The sequence below is a fragment of the Tamandua tetradactyla genome, chromosome 8 (genome assembly GCF_023851605.1).
Source record: "Tamandua tetradactyla isolate mTamTet1 chromosome 8, mTamTet1.pri, whole genome shotgun sequence".
In the NCBI taxonomy this organism is placed as follows: Eukaryota; Metazoa; Chordata; class Mammalia; order Pilosa; family Myrmecophagidae; genus Tamandua; species Tamandua tetradactyla.
In genome coordinates this window covers 22,233,173-22,253,815 of record NC_135334.1, presented here as the reverse complement: position 1 = coordinate 22,253,815, position 20,643 = coordinate 22,233,173, and the positions used below count along the sequence as shown (strand labels likewise).

General features: G+C 37.4%; 1 protein-coding gene across 4 annotated transcripts in view; it reads left to right on the top strand.

Moving 5' to 3' along the window:
- KMT2A (lysine methyltransferase 2A) overlaps nt 1–20,643 on the top strand; it is a 91,606-nt gene that overhangs the window by 10,438 nt on the left and 60,525 nt on the right. For all 4 annotated transcript variants that reach the window (XM_077112744.1, XM_077112746.1, XM_077112743.1 and 1 more), the window contains 2 exons: nt 13,848–13,917; nt 16,712–19,362. In XM_077112744.1, the coding sequence (XP_076968859.1) occupies nt 13,848–13,917; nt 16,712–19,362 (2,721 nt within the window). The remainder of the gene's footprint in view (nt 1–13,847; nt 13,918–16,711; nt 19,363–20,643) is intronic.

Below are 20,643 nucleotides of genomic sequence, written 5' to 3'. Positions count from 1 at the left end.
TTAAAAAAGTAGAACTAATTTAAATATGGCAGTGGAATATCTGAAAGCCATCCAGGACATTTCTGTAAAAAAACTGGGGTTTTAAAAGTGATGTTGAGATATCCTGATGGGATGGTATCATCTTTTATGTTAACAATGTTTAGCACTGATCATCCCCTTACTTGAGTGTTGTTTCCATTTCTAGGTTCCTCAACTTAAAAGGGATGAGGAGACTTTGGAGACGGTTCTAAGGAGACTCAAAAGATGATTGATTATATGATTGGAAGTCAGTCCTATGAGGAAAGGTTGGGAGAATGAAAGGTTATGAGGCAACTTAATTAATAACTCTTCAAAAAGCATGAATGGATCCATTATTGGGAATGGTAACCAGCTGTTTCCTAGCTCCCTTGACACTAAAATAAGAGAAGATAGATTCAAACTGAAGCAAGTTCTTTGTGAAAAGAACTTGTTGTTCATGAAGACCATCATTATAACTATGGTAGGAAGGTTACTAACAAATTTTATCATCGCTAGAGGTGAATGTTAATGTACAGTCCTTTCTATAGATATATAAAATGACCTCTCAAGCTGTCTTCCCATTCTTTGAAACAATAAATGTGTTCTTATTCAATTCCTTGAGGGTATAGATCATGTTTTATAATTTTTTAGTACTCCCCAAGACAGTCTAGGGTCCCCTTGGCTCCCTAAGAAGTATTTGATTTGAATTGTCAGCATATCACAATAATTAATTTTCAGGAGTAGGCTTCCAGAGAACTCTCTTTATGAAATAATAACGTTTTAGTGGATTTATAGGAGAATAAAAATTTAGTGAGTGGAGCTAAGAGAGAAATCTTAAACATTAAGAGAAATCAGGGAAAATAATAGGTGTGGTCTCAATATAGGAAACAAATATTAGTAGCTTTTATGTCAATTTTCAATTTCAATTTAAAGAGATGTGCTTCCAAATATTCCCTGTTAAGGTTTTCACTTCTTGTGGATATATCAGAACAGGTGCTTGTAAGTCCTTTCCAATTTAATCTAAGTTTGCTTCATGTGAATTAGTGCTACAAAGTCCCCTGACCCTTGGCTTTTGAGGCTGTGTAGAGGGTTTGCATTACTCAGAATGAAACTTTTTAAGATATGTTGGGTTGCAGAAAGCATTTCCTGTACAGTCACAATGAAAACTGTGAATTGGGATTATTCATATAGATTACCAAAAGTCTAGGCAGAGCTGATATTAACACCAGGCCGTTTTCCTACTAACTTTTGGCTCCAAAACCTTGATTGGTCTACTGTAATGTGGGGACTTTTGCATTTCACACTGACATTGTGTGTCAATTTCTTCTTTTAGGTGAGTTGATAGTTGGTTTATTTTAGGTTGGTTACATAAATATAATCTTTCCTAAACTTCATGCAGTGAATGCTGTCTACTCTTAATCAGTTAGGCAGTCTCATAAAATGAGTAGAGTTCACCAGTGAAGCTGGGTTGTTACAGGACTTCTGCAAGTGGTAAAGTAAAGCACAGTTTGACTTCCTAATTCTAAAATTGTAGGTGTCATTTGAGGAATTCTGGGAACTGGAAATATAACAGATTCATACCGCTTTTCCTATAAATTATAGTTGCTAGTCATGTAGGTATTAATTCAGAAAGCAGAAGATTATAAAAGCAAAGAATAATTCTCTTACGATTTCCTCTTCTACTTGAGGGACTCTGAAGTAATAAAAATTCCCAGGGACTTTTTTAAAAAATAGGTTAATGCCAACTAATATGGGTGTCTCAGAATGTGATGGTAAACTCCCAAATATGATGTGATATGCAGAAGAGGCTGATTGGTTTTTCAAAACATTGAGAACATAAAGCTTTCCAACATATATCTGAACATTAACTCCTAAAAATTAATTTATTAGGTCAAAATTGTGTTGGCTAATTTGGTAGCTTTTTTTTTTTTTTTTTGCCAGTGGGAATTTTCACTTTTGTCATGTAACTTCCATTGCTCCTTCAGAAAACTGACTTTACTAAGAGGTAAATGCTATTTACCTTTAGAGAGAAGGAAGTTGTGGATTCTTCAGTTGGTGTTGATCACTCAGCAGCCCATCTTCCTAGAAAGAAAGATGCAGCCTTGCAACCTGACTTTTGTACCAGAATAAAGACAACAAGCTGGAAGAGAAAAATTGAATTCTAATCGTAGAAACGTGAGGATATAATGAGAATATAGCTCAAAATGAAGTTGACTACTTAAAGTTGGCATGTGGCATATTTGTGTAATAAAAAGAACCATCACTTTGAAAACAATGTTGGTGTTGTTTGTTTGTTTAGTTTTTCCAGACTACTTAAATGGATCTAGACATTTTGTGGTACTTTCCTGTTAGAAATTTCTTAGAGATTAACTTAATTTCCTACGGTATATAAGTCAAATGGACTTTTTTCTTCCATATCAACAAGCACATAAACCAGTTCAGACTTAGAACCTAAGGAGTCTGGAAGTGTACCTATCTTGATTTTTATTTTGAAAGATCCTGCAAAGTAATTTGGGCATTGCAAGAATCTGTATAGGTTTCTATCTGAAGTAGTGCATTCATTTAGGTTTTGTTTTTTTTAAAGACCATTGAGCTACTTTATGACCACCTCTTTTTCTGAAGCAGGATAGGTAGGGTTCATCTCTTTCATTTGCTTAGCTCTTTTGAGCATCTTTGCTTCTTGGTCTTGCTGACATTGAGTGAAGTTGAAGGGCACTACCTCTTTAATTAAAAAGTGTGCACCATTTCTGTTTCTTCGGTGACAGCTGCTAGGTAGAATTGAATTAAATATTTGAAAATGGGTTGATTCTTGTGTGGGTGAAAATTTTACCCTACTATTGTTATTGAAGAACAGCGCATGTTGTCTTTGCACTCTTTAATCCTTTGTGACCTTATTGTTAACATTTCTCAGTATCAGGCAGAGATCATATTTAAAACAGTTTAAATCTCTTCCTATTTATTATTAATTCAAACAACCATTATTCTCTTTGATCCACCAGTAACCAGAGAGAATCTGTCCTTGCCCCTACCTCTCACAATTTGTTCACTAGAGTCTATGAGTTCAGTAACAGCATACATTTCTTGACTGGTTTATGCTTAAGTGTATTACACTTTTCCCTTCTCACAGATAGATTCAGCAGCATTATTGTTATGTTGCACTATTGGAAATGATTTACAGGTGCCACCACATTTTATTCAGTGACAGCTGATGAAAATGTGCTTGCAAAGAGGCTCATCTTCGTTCCAAATGGCATTCTTAAATATAGCACTTTATAAAATAAGGGATGAGAGATTGGAAACGTAACCCAATTTTCAAAGAACATCTTTTATGTACCAAGCAGATGACTAAGTGCTGGGGCTTTAGAATTGAACAAGGCTCTACTGTCATGCATGTATTATCCAATGACCTCAACTTAAAATACAATATCAATACAAGTAGTAAAATTAATTAGTACTTTGCAAGATACTTTAGAAATTGGTAATTTCAAGGTTGAGAATCTCAAAACTAATATTAACAATTATCTTTGGGAGCAATTCAGCTAGTATTCTTCATTTAATGACTTATTGATGGTTGAAAGTTAAGTCAGTTATATCAAAATGTGATCTAAGGATCAAAATATTTGAAATATTCTCTTTAATAGCTTTTCCCTTTCTGTTGAATGTAAAATTATGTACTATTACAATTTCTGCTGCCTTCTACAATTGAAGAAATACTCCTTTCCTGTCTTAAGGCCCACCTCTCCACTTGTGCTCTGGATCACATCCCCTCTCACTATTCAGGGTTGTTCCTGCACTTATCCCCTCTCTTCTATCAGCAGTTTTCTCACAACTGGATTGGTTTTATCGACATGGAACTATCAATATAATCCATATATTAAGGCCCCACCCCTCCTCTAACTAACAACCAATTCTCTGTTCGCATTCACAATGAAACACCCTGAAAATGCTGCCTGTAATTGTTGTCTCCGCTTTCTTACCTCTCCTCAGCCACTCCAATTGGCCTTTTATCCCCCATGATGCCACTGAGATAGCTTTTATCAAGGTCCTCAAGGACTTCCGTATTCCCCGATTGGATAGATAATTCTCAGTTCTCATCCTATTAAATCTTTTGGTGACATTTGAATCAACTAAATGCTCCCTTCTTGAAAAGCTTTTCTTGGGTTCTGTAACACTGTACTTAACTGATCTTCTTCTTAGTCTTTGGCTATTAGTTTTCAATATCCTGTATGGCGCCCTTCCTCTGCTTAGCCTGTGAATGTTGGAGTCACTGGGAGTGTACCCTTTGACAACCTACTCTATTTACATGCTCTTTTTAGGTAATCCCATCCTGCCCTCATCTATAGGGTGAGCATGATTAAAACTGGCTGTATCCCTGAATTCCAGCTTTCATTTCCAGACTTACAAATCCAATTCCTTATTTAACATTCCTACTTTGTTAACAATAAGAGTGGCTAACACTTATTAAGTGTTTATTGTGTGTCAGACACTATTCTGAGCACTTCACATGTATTCTCTCACCTTGTCTTCATGACCACCCTCTAAGGTAACCACTACTATTCCCATTTTATAAGCAAGAAACAAGTATACATTGAAGCATTTAGATGTTTAATAGATATTTTGCATTCTCTCTCAACGTTTTACATTCTCAGTTGCCTTGTTAGTCAGTGATGCCCCCAGTTGCTCGATCCTACAGTTTGAGTCATCATTAATTTCTTTCTTTCATTCACATCCCAAATCTAACCCATTAGCAAAAATCCAACTTCGTCTTATCGGCTCTACAACCAAAACCCCAAGTTTGTCTGTTATCTTCTTTAAAATAATCTCTGTTATCTCCCTGCTTGTGTTCTTACCTCACTAAATGCTTGTTCTTCATCCGGAAACAATACCCTCTGAGAATAAAGCAATCATATCATATTATTCCCTCATTTAAACTCATTGGAGTTGCCTCACTGCCAGAATAAATCCAAATTCCCTACTAAGGCCAACAGGCCACTCCTGATCTGGCCTCTGATCAACCTGACTCTCGAGCACCTTCTCTTCTCATTCTGACACACTTCTGCTTCAGAGCCATGCTGGCCTTCTTTTGACTTTCATACATGTCATGCTTGTCGTTGTCTGGGCCTTTGGACTTACTGTCACGCTAGAACACGACTCTACCTAGATCATTAAATGTCTTGCTTTTTTCACCATTTAGCTCTAACTCAGGGCGGGCCACGGTGGCTCAGCAGGCAAGAATACTTGCCTGCCATGCCAGAGGACCCGGGTTTGATTCCTGGTGCCTGCCCATGTAAAAAAAAAAAAAAAAGCTCTAACTCAGGTATCAGCAGATCTTTTCTGCAAAGAGTCTCTGTTGTAACTACTCAACTCTGTCATTGCAGTACAAAAGCAGCCATACACAATCCATAAATCAGTGAGTGAATAAACAAACTATTAAACTATTTATGGACACTGAAATTTGAATTTCATATAATTTTCATGTTAGCTCATGGACCAAACAAAATTAGTTGGCAGGCTGTATTTGACTTGCGACCTGTAATTTGCCAATCCCTGTATGTAGCTGCCTGGTCTAAACTCAAATGCCATCACCTCAGAGAAGCCTTTCCTGACACTAGTGAAAATAATCCCCACAGATCACCCCAGTCGATCCTTCTCGTGGCCCTAGTTTCTTCTGTTATGTGTTTGTTTTCTCTTTCTTTCTGCCCACTAGATTGTTCCTCATGGTACAGGAATTTTATCTCTTTATGTGCATATCTTTTGAGTCTAAATCAATGCCTGTCAATAATAGGTACTCAGTAAATACTTGTTTACTTGAATGCTTGAATGTTGATTAAATGCCAATCACATTTAATTAAGACTGTAGACTGCTATCTGGTTTCCCCTTATTTAGAAACTTTCCTATTCTAGTTCTTTATATAGACCCCTTTCAGAATAAATTTCTGAAATACCATTTATACCATTTCTATGCTTGAGAACCTTTAGTAGCCCCTTACTGTTTATTGTGTCCGCTTTGATTATACCATCCTAGAATTGATGAGTTTCTGATATTTCATTTGTCTTTTTTTTTTTTTTTAACATGGGCAGGCATGGGAATCGAACTCGGGTCTCCGGCATGGTAGGCGAGAACTCTGTCTGCTGAGCCACCGTGGCCCACCCTCATTTGTCTTTTATCTTGACCCTGCTGTGGCTACCCCTTCCAACCAAATCAGTTTTTACTAATCCTTGCATCCAATTTTTCTACTTCCCATTGTTTTCATTTCCCTCCTCATTATTCTTAATCAGTCATTGTCCATTACTTTCTTCATGATTTGTTTCCTTCAGAGATATATTCTTAAAAGTTTCTTTTATTTGTGAACCTGTTTGAGAATCTGAAGAAATCTCTCCCTTGGGCTTGGTACTCATTCCCTCCCACTGTCTTCCTCTACCCTTACCCTTGCCCTTTTGCATTTATTTATTACCCCTCTGCTTTTCAGGATTTTGTCTCTCTTCTTCCCTGCTGCTGTGTTCCCTTCAGCATATAAACATAATCAACTCAAAAAAGTAATTCTTCCAAGCTAGTCTTTCCTTGCTTTCTGCCCCATCCGTTCTCCATATTTCTGAGTTTTTCAAAAAAGTCTATACTTATTTCCATTTTCTCACTTTCTAATCACACCATAACCCATGGCAGATTGACTCCTCCTGCCTGTAACACTGCACTGAAATTGGTCTTGGTAAGGTTACAGGTGACCTCCCAGTTTCAATATCCTGCTGTACAAATTTCAGTCTGTACCCAACTTGAACATCTTGATGTGTATTCTGCCTTTATTCTGTACTTATGTGGAATCTTCCTCCTCAGCCATCCCGTCTCTGCCTCTTTCTTTGGCCTCACTTTGCCATGTACATTGGTAAGAGTAGGTACTCCTGGGGTGTGCGAGGGTAGTTCTGTGGTAGAATTCTCAACTGCCATGCAGGAGACCTGGAAGTGATTCCTGGCCTATGCGCTTCCCAAACAACAAAGCAAACAAACAAACAAAAAATTCAACAAATGGTGCTGCAATAACAGGATACTCACATGGAAGAAGAATGAAATGTGACCCTGCCGTACAGCATACGAAAAAAAAAAGAGTAGGTATTCCTCAAGGCTGTGCCAACAGCTCTCCATTTTTCTCAGTATTCTCTCCCTGGATGATTGAATTCAAATATACAGTTTCAACAGTTACATATTTATTGAGTCAGATATAGTTTCCCCAGATCATTTTATCTTATAGATAACTTCAATAGGCATTACAAATTCAAATGTCTAAAATGAACTCCCTTCCCACTCCTATAAACCTGTCTTTTTTCAGTATTCCCATCCCTGTTGAATATCACCATAAACCAAATCGACCTAAGCCAAGTGTCTATTGATTCTTTCCATTCCCTTATCCTTATATATCAAAATATTCATCAAACCTTGTCCATTTTGCCTCTTAATGCCTATGGAATCTGTCCTTTTCCCTCAATCCCCACTGCCACGGCAATAATTTTTAACAGTTCTACCTGCGTCTAGTTTTAAAGGCAGTCTCTACTCTACTGCTACCACAGTGATATTTTGAAAGCATAAATATAAATCTAGTCATGCTTCTTTCCTGCCTGAAAGGGTCATTGATGTGCTATAGCTCTCAGGAAAAGGTTCACACTTCTTGAAGATAAACTTCAAACTCATGAAGGCTTATAAGGCCTTATGATCTGCCTCTGCCTTTTTTTCCCTTCAATGCCTTATGCCCCTTTCCCATATCAGTCAGGCCCACAACCATACTGCACTGCTTGTAATTTCACTCCATGCAGTGCTCTTTTGTGTCACTGTGCCTTTGTACATGTTATTTTTTCTGCCTGGAATGTATTTTCTCCCTACCCTAACCTTCCCAAGCTTTGTCACCTTCAAAAGTTAGACTAAGTTTTCATCCTCTCTGCTTCAATGGCTTTCCTGACCCTTTCTCCTTGACTAGGTTAGTTGCCGTTCTGCTGTGCTACCATATGCATTCATCCAGCATAGCAGGCAATACACTGCATTCCACTAATTGACTCACCTGTTCTCTCAACAGACTAGCAGGTCCTTACCTCTATCCTCATCCCTTAACACAGAAGTGGGCTCACATATATTTTAATCAATGAATGAATTGGCTTATTCTGTTTTCTCAACCTGAATATGCGTTCTTAAATGCAAGAATCATATTGTCTAATTCTTTGGAGTCCACCAGTATTTTCTACCACAGTAGCTACTTAATGTTTTCTAAACAGTTAGGTACTGCATCTCCTTTACTTTCATCTTATAAACATTTACTGGGCGCCAAATTGGTGGCATATACTCGGAATGAAAAATGAACAAGGAAACTCCCTATCCTCAACGAGGGCTCACTCTAGAGAAGGAGACAAATGTGTAAACACATTTTTAAAAATCCCTTCTGCTAATTATGTTCTAGTAATTATGTGTGCATGTCTTTAAAATGCAACATCAAGACCTTGGTATTTTGGTGCTTGTAGCAGTAGACACAAAGGGAAATGTGCCAGCAGAAGTGATAGCTGACTGGAATAAATTCCCAAAGGGAAAGTGTTACTCTTTTTTAACTATCATTGCTGAGATCCACAATATGCCTCCTGGATGTTTCTTCAAGTTTAGTTGTTTTCAGTAATTCTCTTAGTTCTCCTGTGGCCTCCTCATCTGATGGAATCAAATATGATAACCATAATTTGGAGCTTCCAAAACAATGTAAAAAAAATAGGGCATTAGGATCGATTCTGATATTGAGTGTGGTTATGATGTTGTTTTCAAGGCTGAATATTTTAAAGACAGAAGAGTGCTAAGATAGGGTTGCAAAAGGCCACGTTTAAGATAATTACTACTTAGTTAAGTATTCTGAAGTACTGAGGAGTCTTTTTTGCTAGAAAAGAAAGGGTTGAAGGGTATGAGCAGATAGAGTCATCCAGGAGGGGCCAAACTTGTTTAATAAAGAGTAGTCTTCAAAGTAGCTTTGGAACCTCCACCTTAGCCTAGTGAGTGTACTTTGCCCTGACTGCACTAACTTGGGAAGAATCTATGGGGGGGGGGGGGGACTAAAATCTCTATTTTAGTTGGGGAATGGGGGAAGGGGGGCGTGTGGAGAAAGAAAGTTGAGGTCTTTCAGTTGAAATTTTATCAGATTATTTACTAGGAATTGTGTCATGTTTAATCACTGGTAGATGATTTAGGTCTCAATCACTTCAACTCTCTGATTTCTAACACAGATGTGGTGCATAGTTACAATACCAAGGGATGGAGATACAGAATGCCATTTTCTTTGGGAGGATTTTGTAATGTGTTGAGTATTTTTCCACCCACCAAATACTGATGTAAGAAGAGTGAACTATTCCAAGATTTAAGCAAAATTTTTATTCGGGAATGTAAATTACATAGTATTTTATCTTTAATGACATTTTAATGCAATTTTGGTTTTTGAAAGGAAGGCTGAAATAGTGTACCTGCCTGTCTTTGCCCTCAGTACTTTCTGGGAGCAGGCATCATGTCTTACTAATCTTTGCATCTGGAACATATAGCCCTGTGGCAAGCAGATAAATGTGTTTTCAATGAACAAGTGAATGAACTGGTGCTTTATTTGAAAAGTTGTCCTAATAGTATATAATCCCTTGAAATATAAAATTTCATGCATTTTTCTAAATGTCTTCATTATATTTTATATGTAACCATTATCTGTAGTATTTGTTTTGGGTTCACTTAGGTTCTCTTGTGGAAAAAATATTCCTATTCTTTCATCACATAAAAATTAACCATTCACTAGAGAATTGAAATTCTGCCCTCAAATGTTAAGATACTTATGCATAAGGTAGAATTTACTATAAAAATATGCTTGGAAGTTCTTGGTTACCCAGAGATAGAGGTAAAGATATTAAGAAAGAAATTCTACCAGTCTCTTAGTTTTACAATTAGATTTCACTTAGAAAGTGACATTAGGTAACTTCATTGCAGCCCTAATCACTGGGAATTAAATGTGATTTAACAATGTTTTACGGTGCTCAGTTTGACAATGGTAGTCTTCCTATCTTTAGAGATAAGAAAGTGTTGAAAACTTAGTGATCTGGAGAGAATAGGTTTGCTGGCTTTCCCTGATACACTGTGTTGGAATGCTGTGCTCATTAGAGAAGGTCTTGTTGGAAGGAGAAGTTTGTGTGATAAATACCTGGCTGTCTGCATCCCATTCCCAGGAATACATGGTCACGGGTGGTGTAATGTCTCCTGTATCTTCCCTCTTCAAGGCCATCCAGGATTATAATGTGACAGCGCTTAGCATGGATTTCATTGCAGTTCCTTTTGTTGTCTTTTTTGGTAGACATTTTTCCTTAGTCTTTCATTTTCTAGGCAAGTCCAAATCCCTGGGGAGCCAACACTGTTACCTTGTTTACATCCTCAGGGGTCCCCACGTGTTTAAAGGCTGTGCTAGGAGTGAAATGGAAAGCCTGGTACTGATGCAAAGGTGTGTGTGTCACAGGACTTGTATTGTGGCAGCCACTTGCAGCATTCTTTCTCAGTCCCAGGGCTTTCTCTGCTTGGCTTTCTTAGATTTTCTTTTCTTTTTTTTTAGGGCTCTTAATTGAATTGGAAGTTCAGAGTTAGTAGGCTAGAGCTCTTCAACATAACAATGATGGCTTTTATTTTTGGCTAAGCTGTCTGCATTCTTTAAACAACGAATACTTTTTTTTTAAAAAACATGCTTCAAGAAGTCAACCAATATGTCAAGTGAAAAGAAAGTGCTTGGGTAGAAGTGTAGTTTTCTTTGACTAATTCTTTTCTTTCCTTTTCCCATCATTTTGTTAAGTACTTGCAAACTTCAGACATTGGCAGAGTTGAATTGCTGCATGATAGCTCAGTAGTACTCTATTCTTTTGGACCATATCCAGTAAGAATATATAGTTAGATTTTGTGAGAGTTTGAAATATAGAAAAGTGGCCCATTAAGGAGGTTGACAATGAACCTAGCAGCGTAGACTTTTTACATTTCTTTTAAAAATCAATAATCTTCATTGCCTTACCTGTTGATTACCTTACCTGTTGGGTATTGTATGCATAGTTGCTTGATTTGTCATTGCAACACTTGGAGCACAAAATTTCATGCACTTAGCAATGTATTCCCCTCGTAAGTGTTGGGAAACACTTCGTGAATGTCTTCATGAAGTGCATGGATTGGCAAGTTGTTCCATAAGGGTAATGCAGGAAAAGAACTAATTTAAGAACGATACTTGAAGGATCTGAAAATGGGCATGCTGTTACTTAAGAGCAGCTGAAAGAATATCACTTTTAGTGCCATAAATGTTATATTTGGTTCCATTAAATTTCTTTATAGTTTAAAATGGTAACTATTTTGGAAGGAAGATCACTGTATGCCCAGTTTGCATACATAGGTGCCTTGTATGATCTCGGGCAAGTCATTTGGCGTCTCGGTGCTTCAATTTCTTCAGCACAACAATATATTGCTTTATAGTTTTCAAGTGGTTTAACAGAAATTTTCTCATTAACTCCTTATAACATAAGGAGTTCTTTGTTGATAAACAAAGAAACTGAGATGCAAAAATAGTGACTTGTCTAAGATCATGCAGCCTGCGGGTGTTAGAGCCAAGGTCCTAAACCAACCCTTTTCTCTCCCCAACCCCACTCTCCTCTGTGATGTCACATACCTATACATGAGAAGACTGGACTGGTCCCCTTTCAAATGCTAAGATTCTATGAATTTATTTTTTTCATAACATTTAAAGTAATTTACCATCACCTATTTATCTGCTTTTCTCTCAAAGTAAATCTTAGGATTACTATTTTAAGTGCTTTTTTAAAATAAAAAAAGTACGTTTTAAAAATTAATGGGGGCGGGCCGCGGTGGCTCAGCGGGCAAAGTGCTTGCCTGCTATGCCGGAGGACCTCGGTTCGATTCCCGGCCCCAGCCCATGTAACAAAAACGGAGAAACAGAATACAATAAAACAAGAAAATGTTTAAAAATGTTTCCCTTTCTTCCTTCCTTCCTTCCTTCTATCCTTCCCTCCTTCTCTCTGTCTTTCCTTTTAAAAAAAAAAAAAAAAAAAAAAAAAAAAAAAAAAAATTAATGGTATGGAATTCCATTATTGATATATGCTTTTGGATGTATTGGGATTTTTTGAATTTTGGCTTCTTTATTTTTGAGTTTCGGCTTCTTATTTATTTTGAGTTTTGGCTTCCCTTTTATTTGTGGTTAAGTCCCACATGTCCTAGGTTATGGCCCAACTTGTTTTAACATGGACAGGCACCGGGAATCGAACCCGGGTCCTCTGGCATCGCAGGCAAGCATTCCTGCCTGCTGAGCCACCGTGGCCCGCCCCCAACTTGTTTTAAAATGAAGAGAGAGCATTTTTTATTTGCAAACCATGTTTTCAATAAGAATTCATTTCAAATTTTATTTAGTGATGAACTCAGATACTGTGTAAAAATTCTAGCATGTATTTCTTAAATTGAGATTTAGATGTATCTGGCTAACATTCTTAGATTTATAATGCTTTTTCAAACAAATGTCTTCAAAGAGGATAATTTCAGCTTTTTCTTTAATAGTTAAATACTTTCATAATTTTAGCAACCTCAGAGCAAAGGCCCTTTTAGATCCTAATAAGAATTGTCTCTCTATTGTATTATATATATACAAAGGCTTGGCTCCCCATTTTTTGCTCCTCAAAAGCATTTAAATTTAAGACATGAACCTGCTGATTTTTCTAAAAGGTTACTTTTACCTTTTAATAGGTGCTGTTTTAATAGATGTTGTTGTCCTGCATATATGGGGTCTCAGCTGTTGAAAGGAAAATTTTGGTGCTTTAATCGTTGGAACTCAGCCTGGGGCCTTTAGATATAAATTGGAAGTTCAAGAAAATTTGTTCTTTATTCCTTATTTTGTTCTTATTTTATGTGGGCTTTGTTTCTGGAATCTGAAATTCTATCTCTCTCTCTGGAAAGGACACTTAGTCTGAATCAGTGAATTTCTGTTAATCAGTTTGTTTTAATAGACTATCTTTCTTGAGAACTTGTCCAAAGTGGGTTAAATGAATCCTTAGTTTTTTGTTTTTTTTTTAAAGGGCAGGATAAAGGTTAGAGGTAAGGAGACATTTTTGTTTTTTGTCTTTTCCAAGTATAAGTGAAAATAAGCTGTTTCCCTAAGTTAATAGTGATTGGACTTCACCCTGGATGTAGTCAATTCATGATCCCTTTCACAAATGCTGCTGCCCACCATTAAGTCTCTTATCACAGGGCATTTTTAAATGATGCCATAAAATGCATGTTGAGAATCTTTGGATCTCAAATGTATAGAAATCACATCTATATGTCAGTTCCTGAGTTAAGGAACTGACAATTATGGCACTTTCAGTCTCTATTAATATTTAGTAGGCAAGAGATTATAATATTGTTTATGTTATTCCTTATGTGTCTGTAGACTTAACTACTTGTTGAAAAGCATTTGTTTGTTTTATTGGGGCTGTATATTTCTGCCATTGTACTGATTTGCTTACCTGAATTAAAGTTGTACTTTAATTGTTTTGGGCTGTATCTATAGTTTGAAATTTAGGACTATCCCCTGGGTACTAGGCACCAAAGATGACTTTCAATGCCTTGTTCAGTTATTACACAGCTCCTATTTGTCTGAAATGAAGCTGTATGGCAGGATCCATTTATTTCAATATTAGTTAATTAATAGTATCCATTTGAATGATGATGATTAATATATAGAGGCTAATTTTCCAAATTCATTTGTGTCTCCTCTGGGCATTTCTTTGGGATTTGTTCAGATTCATGTTTTTGCTTCTGATTTTAAAATAATTTTCCTTTGTTGTAGGATGAGCAGTTCTTAGGTTTTGGCTCAGATGAAGAAGTCAGAGTGCGAAGTCCCACAAGGTCTCCTTCAGGTATGGCCAATGAAATGCACAGTGCCTTCAGATACTGTTTGTTCGATGATTGTGGCTTTCCCTTGCCTTCTCTACATGTAAAAGATGATCTAAAATACTGATTTTTTTTGTACATCATTCTCTTTCCCTGAAAAGGCTAATGAATTAGAATTCTTTATGGGTCTCCTCTATCAGGCCATATTTGGTTTATTCTTTAGTATGTTTCTTTCTGGGAGCCACTTGGGACATGGGAGATAGGTTTTCACAGAACAATTGGGAAACAAATTGGTAGGCAAGTTGAAGATATCTTACTAGGAGCATCCTCAGATTTATGCATTTTGTATTATATGGTAGTATATATGCCTTTGGGAATAATTTGGTCGTTATTTTTTACAGATGAAATTTGGTCTACTACTATCAAAGAACTAAGAACAAAATATTGGCACTATATGAATTTATTTTACCTGATCCTTGGAAGGCTGTATTAAAATAAAGAGAATAAAAATAACATGGGAATGTTTCCACTTATTAGCAGTATTTGTTATTGCTCTCACCAACAAAATATCTAGAATGTCTTGAAATTCTAGACTTACAAGCTATTTCCTAGAGAAGATCCTCAGTGGAAGTAACATGTGATGAGTTCAGTTGCAGAATTCAGTTCTGTATAGGAAAGGACTACAGTTCTTTTGATGGAAAATATATTCCCCATCTGTGCTGCCATTCTGACTTCTTCTTGTATTTTATTTATTTATTTTTTTTTACATGGGCAGGCACCGGGTCCTCTGGCATGGCAGGCAAGCATTCTTGCCTGCTGAGCCACCGTGGCCCGCCCTCATTCTGACTTCTTGCATGGTTTTTTAAAAATTTTAAGTGAATAGGGACAGTCTAGTTAAATATATTGTTGGTAGTGTTTTTGTTCTTTGACAGTTTGTGATGTTCACTAACGTGTGGGTTTCATTTGAAGAGTATCATCATATGTTACACAGTTATCTAATTCAAACACTTAAGTTGACAAGTTTTTTTTTTTTCCAAATGGTAGCAGTGTTGCTAATCTATTTGGAAGGAGTTAGCCGACAGTGTCCCAGTATCTGTGCTGTTTAGACTATAGTGATGTTCTCTTTAGGATGTAATGAATCTTAAAACTTCTCATTGGAAAGTGATTTTAGGGCTTATCTCATCTAACCCTTCATTTATAGCTGACAAAAACAAGACTATACATGATTAGCAATTTTTATAACTGATCTGTGAGTCTTTGGATGCACTGTGGATTAGGCAAGTTAGTAGTAGAGCTAGAACTCTTCTCTGTTCTGTTTTTTCTACTTGTCCACCAAAAAACTTCTTTTCAAAGTTGGTTAGAAGAGATTTTCAGAATTGACAAAGCCCTCTGAGTGGCCAGGTTCAAGTCTACTACAATGATAAGGACTCTTGTGATGATTTATGGGTAGGAGTTTCATTTTGTTAATTCACAATTCTTTCATGATGGTTTCTTCTTATGACTTTTTCCTGGCTGTTAGTCTACCTTGAATGTTGTCTTGATTTTTATAAAATTAAACCACCTGGATATAATGTGGTATTTAAGAAATGTAACCATTTCTCTGCAGTCTCAGTCCTTACTTTTGTTGTTATTAGCATAAATTTAGAATGGATTTGTGATTCCTTAGCTGATTTGGGAAGTCTCATAAGTTAATTGGTGAGAAAAGCATTTATATTTAGAAAGCTCCACAATAAAACCTGTGCTCCTTTCTGTTTTGTTAGAAGTTTGGTTCTGTAGTCTTAAATGTTCATCATAATGGCATAAAATCTCTTTTGGTGCCATTTATCTTGAAGGATGTTGAGTCATATAAAGCATTGAGAGGTAAAGAGGGAAGAGAAGATATAGTAGAATAGTCAACTCTTAATATATTTAAAAAATGCAAGCTTACACAATATTTTAGAAAAAATTCTTGTTTCCTTCAATCTCTAGATAAGTAGGCAGATTGAGCCAATATATAAATTGGCAAATTTCTTTTTTTTTAATTTTTGGAATAGAAGTAGTCTCATTTGGTAAATTGTTGATTTACTCTTGACATTAATTAGGGTTAAATCTTTTTTGTAACTCAGGACTAACCACTTCAGGAATCTCTAGGTAGGGAAATAGGTTAATGGACATATCACCATGTCTCTTCCCTTAGTTCATATGCCACTGAATCCAGTGATTTTATTCTGAAGTCTCATGAATGAATATTTTGCTATTCAATAAAACTTTCTTGGTATACTTTGGCAAAACAGATAAAAAATATAAAAAAAATAGCTGCCCAGGGGCCTGTTCCTGTGGGAGGTGGTGTGTTACTAGGTTGAAACTACATAGCACCTTGTCCAAATTTATTCAAAACCAAAATCTGAATTGAAAATATGTGAGGACTTACTATAAGCATGCTTCTCAAATATTAAGTTGGTGACTAGGATAAAGAAAGGTAGAACAGATTTAGCAAAAAAAACGTACTGTTTGGAATTCAGATAAAAACTTCTTGCTCATCTAAAGTTGTGGGAAAATCAGTTTTGTAGATGAGTTGCTCAATTGAAAACTTTTTATCATTATCTTGATATTTGTATCAAAAAAGTAAATCACTGTTTTTTTCCGGTGGAATGCTATTTGAGTTCTTTGAGACAAGTTTTTGGTGAAAAGAAACTAAGTACAATTAAGATGTTTTATTGACTCATTAGACCCAAGTAGAGTTCAGTACAGAATGGCTTGTGCTAAATTATATTCAGCTTAGTTAAGACCTGAATTATAAAGCTAAATATATGCTCTTCATTGTTTAATTTCTATACACAGTTAAAACTAGTCCTCGAAAACCTCGTGGGAGACCTAGAAGTGGCTCTGACCGAAATTCAGCTATCCTCTCAGATCCATCTGTGTTTTCCCCTCTAAGTAAATCAGAGACCAAATCTGGAGATAAGATCAAGAAGAAAGATTCTAAAAGTATAGAAAAGAAGAGAGGACGACCTCCCACCTTCCCTGGAGTAAAAATCAAAATAACACATGGAAAGGACATTTCAGAGTTACCAAAGGGAAACAAGGAAGATAGCCTGAAAAAAATTAAACGGACACCTTCTGCTACATTTCAGCAAGCCACAAAGATTAAAAAATTAAGAGCAGGTAAACTCTCTCCTCTCAAGTCTAAGTTTAAGACAGGGAAGCTTCAAATAGGAAGGAAAGGGGTACAGATTGTACGACGGCGGGGAAGGCCTCCATCAACGGAAAGAGTAAAGACCCCTTCGGGTCTCCTCATTAACTCTGAACTGGAAAAGCCCCAGAAGGTCCGGAAAGACAAGGAAGGTACACCTCCACTCACGAAAGAAGATAAGACAGTTGTCAGACAAAGCCCTCGAAGGATCAAGCCAGTTAGGATTATTCCTTCTTCTAAAAGGACAGATGCAACAATTGCTAAGCAACTTTTGCAAAGGGCAAAAAAAGGGGCTCAAAAGAAAATCGAAAAAGAAGCAGCTCAGCTACAAGGCAGAAAGGTGAAAACACAGGTCAAAAATATTCGACAGTTCATCATGCCTGTGGTTAGTGCTATCTCCTCACGGATCATTAAAACCCCTCGGCGGTTTATAGAGGATGAGGATTATGATCCTCCCATTAAAATTGCCCGACTAGAATCTACCCCGAATAGTAGATTCAGTGCCACATCCTGTGGATCTTCTGAAAAATCAAGTGCAGCTTCCCAGCACTCCTCTCAAATGTCTTCAGACTCCTCCCGATCTAGTAGCCCCAGTGTTGATACCTCCACAGATTCTCAGGCCTCTGAGGAGATTCAGGTACTTCCTGAGGAGCGGAGTGATACCCCTGAAGTCCATACTCCACTGCCTATTTCCCAGTCCCCAGAAAATGACGGTAATGATAGGAGAAGCAGAAGATATTCTGTGTCAGAGAGAAGTTTTGGATCTAGAACAAAAAAATTATCAACGCTACAAAGTGCCCCCCAGCAGCAAACCTCTTCCTCTCCACCTCCACCTCTTCTCACTCCACCCCCACCATTGCAGCCAGCCTCCAGTATCTCTGACCACACACCTTGGCTTATGCCTCCAACCATTCCTTTAGCATCACCATTTTTGCCTGCTTCTGCTGCTCCCATGCAAGAGAAGCGAAAATCTATTTTGCGAGAGCCGACGTTTAGGTGGACTTCTTTAAAACATTCTAGGTCAGAGCCACAATACTTTTCCTCAGCAAAATATGCCAAAGAAGGTCTAATTCGCAAACCAATATTTGATAATTTCCGACCCCCTCCACTGACTCCTGAGGATGTTGGCTTCGCGTCTGGTTTTTCTACATCTGGTACTGCTGCTTCAGCCCGATTGTTTTCACCACTCCATTCTGGAACAAGGTTTGATATGCACAAAAGGAGCCCTCTTCTGAGAGCTCCAAGATTTACTCCAAGTGAGGCTCACTCTAGAATATTTGAGTCTGTAACCTTGCCTAGTAACCGAACTTCTGCTGGAACATCTTCTTCGGGAGTATCTAATAGAAAAAGGAAAAGAAAAGTGTTTAGTCCTATTCGATCTGAACCAAGATCTCCTTCTCACTCCATGAGGACAAGAAGTGGAAGGCATAGTACTTCTGAGCTATCACCTCTCACCCCACCATCTTCTGTCTCTTCCTCGTTAAGCATTTCTGTTAGTCCTCTTGCCACTAGTGCCTTAAACCCAACTTTTACTTTTCCTTCTCATTCCCTGACTCAGTCTGGGGAATCTGCAGAGAAAAATCAGAGACCAAGGAAGCAGACTAGTGCTCCAGCAGAGCCATTTTCATCAAGTAGTCCTACTCCTCTCTTCCCTTGGTTTACCCCAGGCTCTCAGACTGAAAGAGGGAGAAATAAAGACAAGGCCCCTGAGGAGCTGTCCAAAGATCGAGATGCTGACAAGAGCATGGAGAAGGACAAGAGTAGAGAGAGAGACCGGGAGAGAGAAAAAGAGAATAAGCGTGAGTCAAGGAAAGAGAAAAGGAAAAAGGGATCAGAAATTCAGAGTAGTTCTGCTTTGTATCCTGTGGGTAGGGTTTCCAAAGAGAAGGTTGTTGGTGAAGATGTTGCCACTTCATCTTCTGCCAAAAAAGGAACAGGGCGGAAGAAGTCTTCATCACTTGATTCTGGGACTGATAGTGCTTCTGTGACTCTTGGGGATACAACAGCTGTCAAAACCAAAATACTTATAAAGAAAGGGAGAGGAAATCTGGAAAAAAACAACCTGGACCTCGGCCCAACTGCCCCGTCCCTGGAGAAGGAGAAAACCCTCTGCCTTTCCACTCCTTCATCTAGCACTGTTAAACATTCCACTTCCTCCATAGGCTCCATGTTGGCTCAGGCAGACAAGCTTCCAATGACTGACAAGAGGGTTGCCAGCCTCCTAAAAAAGGCCAAAGCCCAGCTCTGCAAGATTGAGAAGAGTAAGAGTCTTAAGCAAACTGACCAGCCCAAAGCACAGGTACTCTTTTCCACCTTGCCTATTAAAATCAACAATTTTTTTGAGCCCTTCTATGGGCAAGTAGGCTAAATGTTTCAATTATATCCAGTTATGGGAATCAGGAAAAGTAATAATGGAGGTAGTGGCAATTGCAATGGTTGTTTAAATACAGGTGGGATTTTGATAGGTAGAAAATGGCAGGGGAGAACATCTAAATAGAGGCAATAGTGTGCGTCGGGATGGAGAAGTAGGAAACATTGGAGGAACAGTGAGCTGCTAGACTGGTACACATGGGAAAGGGTGAACTAAGGTTGAAGATAGGTTGAGGCCATATTATAAAGAATGCTAAATTGTTTGTACTTAGTGGGTTTGGTGTAATAGAATCTGTGACAATTTTGAACTTGTATTTTTATAGTCAAATTGTTTTATTATCCCCGTTAGAATAGAAAACTGAGGAGAAGCATCTCCCTTGGAGTAATAAATGGTGAGCACAATAGGTGTTTACAGAACACAAATGAAAATCCCTTGACTCTAAGTTGTGGGACAGAAAGGCTAAAGAAATCAGTTAAGAGGGTAGTCACTTAAGAAGTCAGTAAGTTATGATAAGAGAAATTTTTACAAAGAACAACGTGGCTTAAGCAGAAACAGCTAGGCACTGACCTTTTCTGAGAAAACTCACTGAACTTTATGTTCTTTTTAAAAAAATTGTCAGCTAATAGATGTATATTTATGCCAACATATCAAGTTAGGTTAAGATGGCCACAAGCTTAGGTTTTTAATGTAATTTCAACCCAGGGCTGTAGTTACATTTAGTAGTTCTGCCGGTTGAGAGTTCTAGAATATGATGGGACTTGTTTCTGACCCCATATTGGATGTGTTTTGATTAAGCTCCTATAATAAGAACAGTGGCTCTTTAAATGTAGGACATTTCTGTTTGGAGCTGTGGCCTTTTATATTTCCATGTATAGGTCATTTCCCTCTACTGCTCTCTTGATCTGATCAAGGAAATACAAGAAATGATCTGTGGTTAGATAAGCCCTATTTACCCCAGACTAAACTTTTTGATTATGTAAACTGACAGCTTGAATTTTTAGGGGAAATTTTTTTAATAGTAAAAATTGGGAATATAAGCTTAGTTGATACCTGTTTTTTGATTAGAGGCCCTTTTTTTGCTACCAATTTTAGTATATAGAAGTAGTTGGTTTTTGTATGTTGGTATAGCCTATCAGTTGGGAATCACTAGAGTTGTATATTTTGAGTCTAGATCTTAATAAATCAGTCAATTGTACCATGGCATCATTT